We start from the raw sequence: 10,187 nt of genomic DNA, 5'->3' as shown, positions 1-10,187 counted from the left end.
GGCTGAGTCAACCTTGAGCCGGCTGCTGGGATCGAACTCCCAACCTCATGAGCAAAGCTTTCAGGCGGCTGCCTTACCACTCTGCGCCACAAGAGGCTCTTGTATATGTGTGTGTGTGTGTGTGTGTATATATATATGTGTGTGTGTGTGTGCGTGCGTGTGTATGTGTGTATACACACACACACACACTAGCTTCAAAGCTGTCCTTAAGAACGGGCCTTGAAAGGGTCCCCTCATTACAAAAGAATATATATAAAATTTTTTGCATGTTCTAGAGATCCATATCCGAAAGAACTGGCAACAAAAAGGAGAGAGGTCTTTCATTTCTTTCATTATGAGTGTAGAACAGATTCCAAAAATGCTATTGAACTTCAAACGTCAGTACTGTAACCATGAACCACACACCAGTTCAAAACCCCAGTGTCCCCAAAAGCTTGTCTTTAAAACGCAGTGCCTAAGGTCGGCAAGTTTATGTTAATCAGCTTTCCTTCTGCAGGGAATTTCACGAAATCAGGGCCACCACAGAAAATCAATTGCTGTACACTGTAATGGATGCTGCATTGACAGAAAGTTCAGCAGGGTTTCATCTGCCAATCTCGTTGTACACACACAAAAAACAGTGTTTACAATGTCCATTCTTTCTGTTAACTCTGCAAATCAGCTAATGTTGAAGTAAGAGGATAGAATGAAATAATTGCTTGTGCTGCCTCTCAAACTGCATCTTGAGATACAGTAAAGTGCTTCTGTGGCTGTGCTCATGGTGCGATGCCTAGTGATGGGGAGAACACAAGAGCAGTAGATGTAAGGTGGTGAAGAAATGGGTCATTGTTATCACCACATTTTTCCTTGTTTGATTACATAGTCTTAGTTTCTAAATACATTTTCAATCCCCAAGACCTGCCAAGGTCTTTTGCAACAGGGGCAAAATAGATCTCGGTGCCAAGGAAATGTAACCTTTTCACAAACCAACTTGCACCTACGCATTTCACCATCTCCCATTCTAGAAGTTTCTCTAAATGCCAGGTTCTCTGTTTCTACTCTACTTTGGATGCCTCACCTATAACTCATCAGAAATTAGCTTCTGAATTTATGGTGATTTGCATGTGCTCATGAGGCAGCACAGCTCACAAGTGGGACGAGCATCCAATGTCAACTTGGATGAAGTTACCTGGCAAAGGGAGCTTTGACTCCTGAAAACTGATGCCCCAGAACCTCATGTGCATCTTGAATCTAGCTCTCCTGCTGCAGACCAACACAGCTGCCCTCTGAAACTACCCTGATGTCAAATCAGACTCAATAACTTTTTCAATGGAGTCACAGCTCACACCTTAGGCCAAAGCATCAAGAGACAAACATGCAGGTTATTCAGCACCTTGGTGTACCATAGAATGGAGTAAACTGTATGCTGATATGTCTATTTCTAAAACCAATTCCTGTGAATAAACCACTTTCCTTATGCCACACAGTTTTAAACAGACCAAGGACCTTGTTTTGACTGAATCTGAATCCTACATATCAAGAGCTTCCTGCAATTATTCTACATATGAATTTGTATCTTCTAAAAACCGAGTTTCATTATCAAGATACTCCAAAATAACATTCCCGCCATTATGGAGTGGGCATTCTTTGTTGCTTAGCCAAGAGCCCAAGGTGTGGTCCACAGGTACAGCTTCTCCTGATGCTGGGTGGCACAGTCTTAATTTCTGAAAATGTAAAAAGAAATTCTGGCATTACTGCATTATAACTCAAATAAAAATTTGGGATCCAAGAAGATCCTTCAGTTGAGTTACCTTGGCGATGCTTTTGTTGTTGTCGTTTTTAAGGCTTGCCAAGGCAGCTGCTGAATCAATTACTCTGCCAATGCTCCATTTACTGCAAAAGAACATGGGCTTGCTTTTCTCCTTGTTTCCTTTTGGTAAAAATACTTGCAAGTAGATTCTCTCAGTCTACAACAGAAAAGCCCAAATACATAGTATTAAAATAGGAGTTTCAAGTCACCTAGGCATGACAAAAAACTCCGCCTCAATCTGAGTACATCTGGGAGCTGGCTGTTCTATCTGCATAGATACCACTTTATACCTGCTTTGAAACAGAGGGGCCTCATTACAAAAGAAATGGTTGAAAGCATTATAAATATGGAGATGGGCTTTCAATACTCTCCCTTGCATATACTGTCAGCAATTTCCTTAAAGTTTCCCCTTCCTTTCTCCTCCAGCTTGGTATAATGTTTAAGAGTGGTGGCCTCTAATTAGGAGAACTGAGTTTTATTCTGCCCTCCTCCACACGCAGCCAGATGTGTGACCTTGGGCCACTCAGTTCTCTAAGAGCTCGGCCTCACCTATCTCACAGGATAGGAAGGGAAGGCAATTGTAAGCTATTTTGAGACTCAGTCATGAAGTAAATAGTGGGGTACAAAAAAAATGAGCTCTTCTCTTGCTTTATTTAGGCACTTGTGTCCTCCTACAGGAACTCTAATCTGGATACTGCTAGCAAAGGTACTTCCCTCTGGCACAAGGAGTCTTCTCCTGAAGCAAAATGCCTGGGAAATTTCTCCATTATTGGAGCAGAGCTGTAGGACCCAACTCCTGTTTCCTTTCAAGCTAATTTTTAAACACCTTCTGAAGAGCCAGGAACACTGCAGTTTTAACACAGATTCAGTCAGAAACAACTGTTCTGCAAAGTGTCACAGGCAATATTATATTTGTGAACTCATCTCCCTCCCCCCCCAGTCTTAACAGAAGGCAGTTGGCAAGCTCTCTTAGAGAAATTCAGTGACCTGTCAACATCCCTGCCAGCTCATTTCTCCATTCACTTGCAAAGCGAGGAGAATGATGAGCAACCCTAGAGGTCCAAGGTAACTACAATGATCAGAACAAGAAATAATGTGCATGCTGCATTTCAGTCTCCAGGTGCATTATTATGCTCAAAGTGAGGCGAAACAAAGAGCTAACATGTAGGACCTTCTGCAACCTTAACTGAGTGAATCTGGAGTAATCTCATGCTTTGTCATGGATGTGGGACCCTGTTCTGAGTGGAGTTATTTATTATTTAAAGATGGAGTTCCTACTAGAAGGCCTTGCTTGGTTTGAATCCTCCTTGTTTGCTAAGCCCACTTTGCAACAGAGGATAGGAAAAATATTACAAAAGAGCATTTAAAAATGTACATACAAAGGTGCCTCTTTAGAATGCTAATGGCAAACAATATTCCTACTGATCAGCAGTAGTAATGAGGGGGAATTAAGACTGTATTAGGCTGCAGGAAATGAATTACCATAATGATTAAAGCTGTAATTCTACACAAGCAACCCCCCCCCCCCCTTTGTTGAATTAAAAATGGCAAGGGGGAAAAGCACAAATGTGGATGGAAGGAAGCAGTCATGGTTGACTTACCAGTGGCAAGGAGTTATCCCCACAAGCATGCATTTTGAGTTTCATCAGGGCCACTTTTGCTGCTGTTTCAGCGTTCTTGGCTCCCTTGCATCTTTTCATCACCGTGGTTTCTTTCTTGGAATCTAAGGTACATTGCATTAACCCATTTAAACAAGAATTACATTCTCATTATTTTGGTACACAGAGAATTATATACCACGGTAACTTTTTCCAAAATGCTCAGTGCATGGCATACTGGGAGAACACACAGCCTGCCTCCATTAGCTTCCATACATAGAATGGAATTTTTATTTGACCTCTAACCAATGTGTGTCTGCTGTTATTTGGCTTCCTCAACAGGAGTTGTGTGAAACCCTTGGGTTTTCTGATGTCCCTGGAAGGGTTTCTGCAATTGAGTGGCCTGCTGACATCACTTCTGGGGTTTCTCAAAGCCAGAAGAATGATTCAGGGCTTTCTCAATGGTAAAAAGGTTGAGAAAGTCCATTCTATATATTCAAGACAGACTGCACAGCATCAAAACACCAAAAGGAAAATGACAGATGCACAATTGTTAAGTCAGTTGTTATATGGGATGCAGAAGTCTCTGCACTGCATTTTCCTAGCATTGAAACTGCAACATTATTGTCACTGAGGAAATACTGTTTATGACGTGTTTTGTTCCTTTCCTCCCTTACAAGTTAACTGTAATAGACTCAAAAGTACATCAGGTATGTAAAGGCAGTGTGGTGCAGTGGTCAGAGTGTTGAACTGGATCTAGGACAGTGGTCCCCAACCTCTGGTCTGGGGACCGGTCCCAGTCTGTGGATCAGTCGGTACCGGGCCGCGGCTCTTCCTCGTCCTCCTCCCTGGCTGCCGCCTCGGGGGCTGCCCTGCTACTCTGCCGCTGGCTCACCTTTGGTGGTCTCTAGCAGCTGCCATGGCTGAGGCTCCCCCTCGGCATGGCACTGTGCAGCTGCTGCTGGCAGCGTCTCCCAGTGGGCGGCGGAAAGTCAGGGGTGCCAGCTGGAAAGCAAATGGAGCAGGGGGCTCAGGTGGTGGCAACGTCCCTTGGCAAAAGACTACCCCCCCCCCCAGGCCTCAGTAAAATTGTCAAGTGTTGACCGGTCCCCGGTGATAAAAAGGTTGGGGACCACTGATCTAGGAGATCCACATTTTAATCCCCAGAAGCTCACTCGGGGAGTTTGGATCACTTGCACACTCTACTTCACATGGTTGTTGTCAGAAGGGGAAGATGTGTAACTTTATTTATTTAATTTCTTAGATTTGTATACCGCCCACCCATATGGCTCAGGGCAGTTTACATATAACATCGTGGAATAATACATGGTAAGAACCTTTGGGTCCCATTAGGGGAAGAAACTAACTTACAAATTAGGTAAATAATAATAATAATAATAATTATTATTATTATTAATAATAATTATTATTACTATTATTATTTCAATTTATTTCCCGCCACTCCCAAATGGCTCGTGGTGGGTTACAATGTCTTAAAACCCCATTAAAACTCCCATTAAAAGACTTTAAACCATCACAACATGGTGGAGCAAAAAAAATCCCCTTCCCACCCCCATTACTAAAGGGAGGGCAGAGGAGAAGGAGGTAAACAATGTTCTAGAAGAAGCCTGGGGAGGGGAGCAGTCGATGTACCACGCCAACCCCAGCCTCAACCGTGGACCTGGCGGAAGAGCTCCGTTTTGCAGGCCCTGCAGAACGCTGGAAGATCCCGCAGGGCCCGCAGCTCTCCCAGGAGCTCATTCCACCAGGTGGGGGCTAAGACCGAAAAGGCCCTGGCCCTGGTTGAGGCTAGGCGCGCTTCCCTAGGGCCGGGAAAGTAAATAAAAATAACCCAAGCCACTAGCAGAGAAATATGCCTCTGACATGATATGGCACTAGGAGTGCAGCTCCATCTGTAGAAGGCAGGCTGTGAGGCAAATTAATAAGTCAAAAACTGGGGATTGTACAAATAAATAATGTTGATGCTTTCATATTTCCTCTTAACACCTTTGGACCAGTATTTTGTCTTACTACCTAGCCCCGAACTGTATTCTGTAGAAAACAGTACTTTTTACTATACTTGCCTACAATATTTTTAACAAGTTGTTGGGTGACAGCCATGCGAGGCTTAGGGGCTTCTAGGGCCTCACATTCATGGTCCGGCTGATGACGGTGCCTGTGAACAATAATAGTTGTGGAAACAGTCACTAGCCAACCAACAGGTTAACACAAGGAAACAGTAAACATTAATTCCTTTGCTCACCTTAAACAAAACTGCTTTTCACAAAATGAGCACAGTACTGGTACAAGTTCTTTCCCATCACAACCTCTGTATGAGCACAAGAAGGATTTGTGAAGATCTGGTTTCACTTCCTCGCTTTTCAGGTTTACCTAAAACCAATTTTTTAAAATGCTGTATAAGAATATGTTGTACAGAATTGCCTTGTTTACAAATATGCACTACAATATAACTAAAATCTACATTTTCTAAAATGGTAGCTCAGTCCTGGAATTTTCTTCAATAATACAGTGATCCAATTTATAGCCCTTTCTGAATAAAAAAGAATATGTGAATTGTTCCCAAGAATACTTCCTACGTGTGACTTTACCCATGTGACATGTGTAAATTACTATATCCTCTTAACAGTAATATTAGCAGAACTAAAATAGAAAAGAAGCAAAGTAACATAAGCAATTAACATCACCTAGGAATGCTGAAGCCAGAATATTATTTTATAGTCTCAGGAGAATAGTAATATGTAGGCAAAGGAAAGAGTACTTGTTAAAACTTAAAGACAGTCTGAAATAAAATTAAATAAACTCACGTAAAATAACAGAAAGAAGTGTGGAACTACAAATTAATAGCAAGGCACTTTATTTCAAGACATGGCTCATTAATGCAACCCTGCTCCTTTTAAAATGTACACATTTCCCCTTGAGTACAAAACCGTGTGAAGAAAGCTCAGTGAAGAAAGGCAGCTGGCTGCATATTCAACGGGAAGATTATTTGGGCTGCTATGATGACAGAAATAACTTCAGGCTGCTTCCCTAAATACCCCTATTAATACTACTAACACATGAGATAGGTGAGTGTGCTTTCAAGCAATGTTTGTAAGTATTATGTACAAAGTTACCCGAAATGGAATAAAGGGAACTAAACTTCCCAAGGAACCAGAGATGTTATAGGCTACAATGAAGTTGACCCACTTACCTCAGAGCAACCATGAGCAGATCGGCTTCGGTGCTGAAGACTTAAGAGTTACATAACAGTTAAAGCATCATGTAAAAAGAAAGAACATGAGAACGTATCTATCAACAATTTTTCATCCTGCTCTTCCACCAATAACCTCAGAAACTATTCTTTACAAATTTTATATTCAGAAAAACACTACAATTTGGGACTGATTCAAAGCCACATTCAGCTTCATAGAAGAATGGGGATTCAAAACTAGGTCTTCCTGATCCTAGTGCAACACCCTGATCCAGATCACTAAACCTGTTGAGCCCTTGGTCACATTTGGAATTCCAAGGGAGGGTAGCAGGATCTACCACAGAATGGCGGTCATAGAAAGTCGGCTGAAACACAAAATGGCTGCTATGGATAAGGTATTCACAAAATGTTGGGTGATTGGTGTGGTGGGGGCAGCTGTTTCCAGGTGGGTACTTCTTGTAGATTCAAGATACCGCCTGGGTCTTCTGAAGTACTTTTTATCCCAGTCAAGGAGAGGAAAGCCACCACCTGCCCTTTGCTTTGGGGGAGAAGCAAGTGGGTTCCAGAAAACACTTATGGACAGCATGGTGTCCATAAGTGTCATGGTCTAACTCAGGGGTAGTCAAACTGCGGCCCTCCAGATGTCCATGGACTACAATTCCCAGGAGCATTTGCTGGCAGGGGCTCCTGGGAATTGTAGTCCATGGACATCTGGAGGGCCGCAGTTTGACTACCCCTGGTCTAACTGATGGCCCCATTACAACACATCAAGCTCACTGGGAAAGACTCATCACTTTTAAAATTGAGTTGTACTCATTGGTATACCGGACTCCACATAAATGGTTATGGGCAACAAATATTTTTCTGTCCCTAAACTTGCATTTCTCTGTTAGTTTGTTCTCCAATATTCCCTCAGCCACTTCTCATCTCTGCACCCACTGGTTTTAAATTCCTCAGGACTGTGAGGAAGCTATATCACTATTAAGCTCCAAGAAAACTGACCACAGTTCTTAAATAATACTACTTAAGGGCTTCATACCAGAAAACTTGGGAGCAGCCATCACACACAAAAGGTAGAAAATCTGAAATGAAACACATGGTAATTTTAGCTGTTTGTATCAGTGTACATTTCATAACATTTACAAGATCTAAGTGGAAATATCATGGATCGGTTTTTGACCAACTAAGGTGCTGCTTGCCACTAAAGCCTCATCTTTCAGCCATCATCTGGCTCTCACAGAACTCCATCTTCCCAAAGAAGATGCTGATTCTAACCCACTTTCATGATTTTTGAACAATATAATATGCACCTAGATTGCACAGTAAGTCCCATTGATCCAGTGAATCTTACACAAGAAAACACCAGTTTGCACAGCATATGCAAAGGTGGGCTGAGTGAAAGATTTATTATAGGAGTGGAGAGGCGGCTATGTGGGGTGTCATTGTGCTCTGTAAGTTTTACATCTAAACCCCGAGTATAATGCTAACAAAGGTGGCTCATCATATCTGATACAAAATATAGACACCATCATCTCTGATACAGAATACTGATACAGAAGCGGAATTTTTTTTGCCACTTTCCATTCTAAGGAATATCCCGGGCTCTGGCCATGATGTTTCAGGAGGGTGACCTACCCACAGAGTTTCAAGGCACACAAGAGACTGTTGTGGAACAGGAGGTGCTTTCCATCACACAAGTTCCATTCCGTAAGAATAAGCTGTGCACTTAATGAGTAAGGCTTAAGAGTGCAAAAATGGCAACACAAAAAGCTCCTATATTTTTCAAGGTCAACCATTATAAAAAATAACTACTGTTAAAACAAATAAACCCTACTTCTCCAGTAGTAATAGCAATCCATCAAACAGATTTAACATCAGTATCCATCACTGATTACCGTTTGAGCTGGTCTCTCCCTGCTACAAATACACAACACAGGGAAAGGTAAGAGATTTGACATTTCAGATAATATGGAACAATGAATTAACTATGAACAGCTAACAGAAAGCTAGACCATCCCTCCAGCTTAGATTTCCTTTTGAGTCCTGTGGCAGATTGGTGTTTTGGCCATGAGCAGAGGGAGCTGTCTGGTGTATTGTTCAGCCCAGAAGGAGTCAGGTGTTATAACAGCTTTAGCTTTGTTATAAGATCACAAAAAATCATCTCCTTTTGATTTGAGGGAGAAGTAGCCAAACTGTGAACAGCGCAACCTAGCAGCAGTTACATTAAGGATCTGATGCCAGAGGACTAGCTGGACTAAGTCTATTGCAGCCAAGCTTTCCTGGACTATAACTCACTGCTTCACATGGAGGTATCTGAGTAGTAGAAACTGATTCTTAACCCCTGGACCTCTCAGCAATGGTACACAGCAAGTGGGAGAGGGCTGCTGTGTCCATTTGCCTAGGCTGTCCCAGGCATCTGACATGGTTTCTATCAACCCTGCACTGATACTTCCCTTCCTCCTACGTTATCAAGGATGGTGCATTTTGTTCTTCCCGATTCCTCACAACAACCCTGTGAGGAAGGTTATCCCAACAGCAGGCAACTGGCGATTTGAACCTGAGTCTCCCCAATCCTGTTCTGACCCTGCATCATAGAATTAATTTATATAACAAAGTGTCTGTATGAAAGCACAGACAACAGATCTTTCACTCACCACCGATCTGCTGTAACTATATTGTTGCCCGGCTTAAAGAAGACTGATTGCAAAGCAAAACATCTCATTTTAACCTGAGACATTTGGCATCTCTTATTACTCAGCAAGCATGATCTCCACCCGCAAACGTGACCAAACTGCCATGACTTCTGAGGATAATTGCCTGCAGTAACCACGGAGCCCCGGTCAAGCTAGACTACGGAAACTAATAATGAAGCAATGGCTCGTGGGCAAAACCCACGCCCTTGAATGCACACGGTCTCCTCCTTTTGGGGAAGCAGTTCTGAAAAGACCCAAGAGTTAAGAACGCATTTATTTCCGGTTTCCATTCGAACGCCAACCCTCCACGCAGGGCGAATACTTCAAACCAAAGGAACGCGAAAGGTGGCCAAACTGTGGCTCTCCAGATGCTGGCAGGGGCTCGTGGGAGTTGTAGTCTGTGGACATCTGGAGAGCCACAGTTTGGCCACCAAAAGACCACAGGCGCTTGGGAAGCCCCATTTTCTCGAGCGTCTCGGCCTCCTTTCTGTCAACTGGCCCGCTCTTTCTTTCCGCCTCTCCGGCCCCTCTTACCCAGCTGCCGGCAGCCTTCCACCGCGCAGTGCCGCCCAATCTCCAGTTCCGCCATGGTTGCATCACGCGCACGCGCACGCCGTTGTTCCCAATCTTCCGCCCGGGACGCTGCAAGTCTTGCCTCGGCAGCTCCGAGTCCCTTCAAGGGGCGGGGCTTACGACGCTCAGCACTTGACCAAAGCCGCGCTACGGCTCGGCCCCGCTGCCCTTTCGTATGCAATACATGGGAGTCAGCCGCAATACCAGGAGACCCCCCCCCTGGCCCCACCTGTAGGTTGGCAGCCTGGGGCTTCCAGCCGGGGCTGTGACGTGAGAGCCTCGCTCTCCACGAGGAATCCCCGTAAACCAACGTTCGTGTTATT

At 43.7% G+C, this 10,187-nt stretch overlaps 1 protein-coding gene across 1 annotated transcript; it reads right to left on the bottom strand.

Annotated features, from left to right (window-relative positions):
- Nucleotides 1–314: 314 nt before the first annotated feature.
- Nucleotides 315–10,035, bottom strand: ZFAND1 (zinc finger AN1-type containing 1). The gene is made up of 8 exons (XM_077352032.1): nucleotides 9,826–10,035; nucleotides 7,638–7,680; nucleotides 6,599–6,638; nucleotides 5,651–5,778; nucleotides 5,472–5,563; nucleotides 3,391–3,512; nucleotides 1,791–1,946; nucleotides 315–1,703 (listed from the first exon to the last, which is right to left on the bottom strand). The coding sequence occupies exons 1-8, from the start codon at nucleotides 9,878–9,880 to the stop codon at nucleotides 1,533–1,535; spliced, it is 807 nt and encodes a 268-aa protein (XP_077208147.1). The 5' UTR covers nucleotides 9,881–10,035; the 3' UTR covers nucleotides 315–1,532.
- Nucleotides 10,036–10,187: the final 152 nt, after the last annotated feature.

This window comes from Paroedura picta, chromosome 9 (genome assembly GCF_049243985.1).
Source record: "Paroedura picta isolate Pp20150507F chromosome 9, Ppicta_v3.0, whole genome shotgun sequence".
Taxonomy (NCBI): domain Eukaryota; kingdom Metazoa; phylum Chordata; class Lepidosauria; order Squamata; family Gekkonidae; genus Paroedura; species Paroedura picta.
The sequence above is the reverse complement of the archived record's forward strand: the minus strand, read 5'-3'. Positions and strand labels throughout refer to the sequence as shown.

What these genes read in the sequence shown, in the direction of transcription:
- ZFAND1 (XM_077352032.1), bottom strand. Translation starts at nt 9,880, where the DNA reads ATGGCGGAACTGGAGATTGGGCGGCACTGCGCGGTGGAAGGCTGCCGG. An exon ending in GGAAGGCTGCCGGCAGCTGG is followed by an intron (nt 7,681 to 9,825) that starts GTAAGAGGGGCC and finishes GTTTCATTTCAG; the next exon opens with ATTTTCTACCTTTTGTGTGT. An exon ending in ACAACAAAAGCATCGCCAAG is followed by an intron (nt 1,704 to 1,790) that starts GTAACTCAACTG and finishes TTACATTTTCAG; the next exon opens with AAATTAAGACTGTGCCACCC.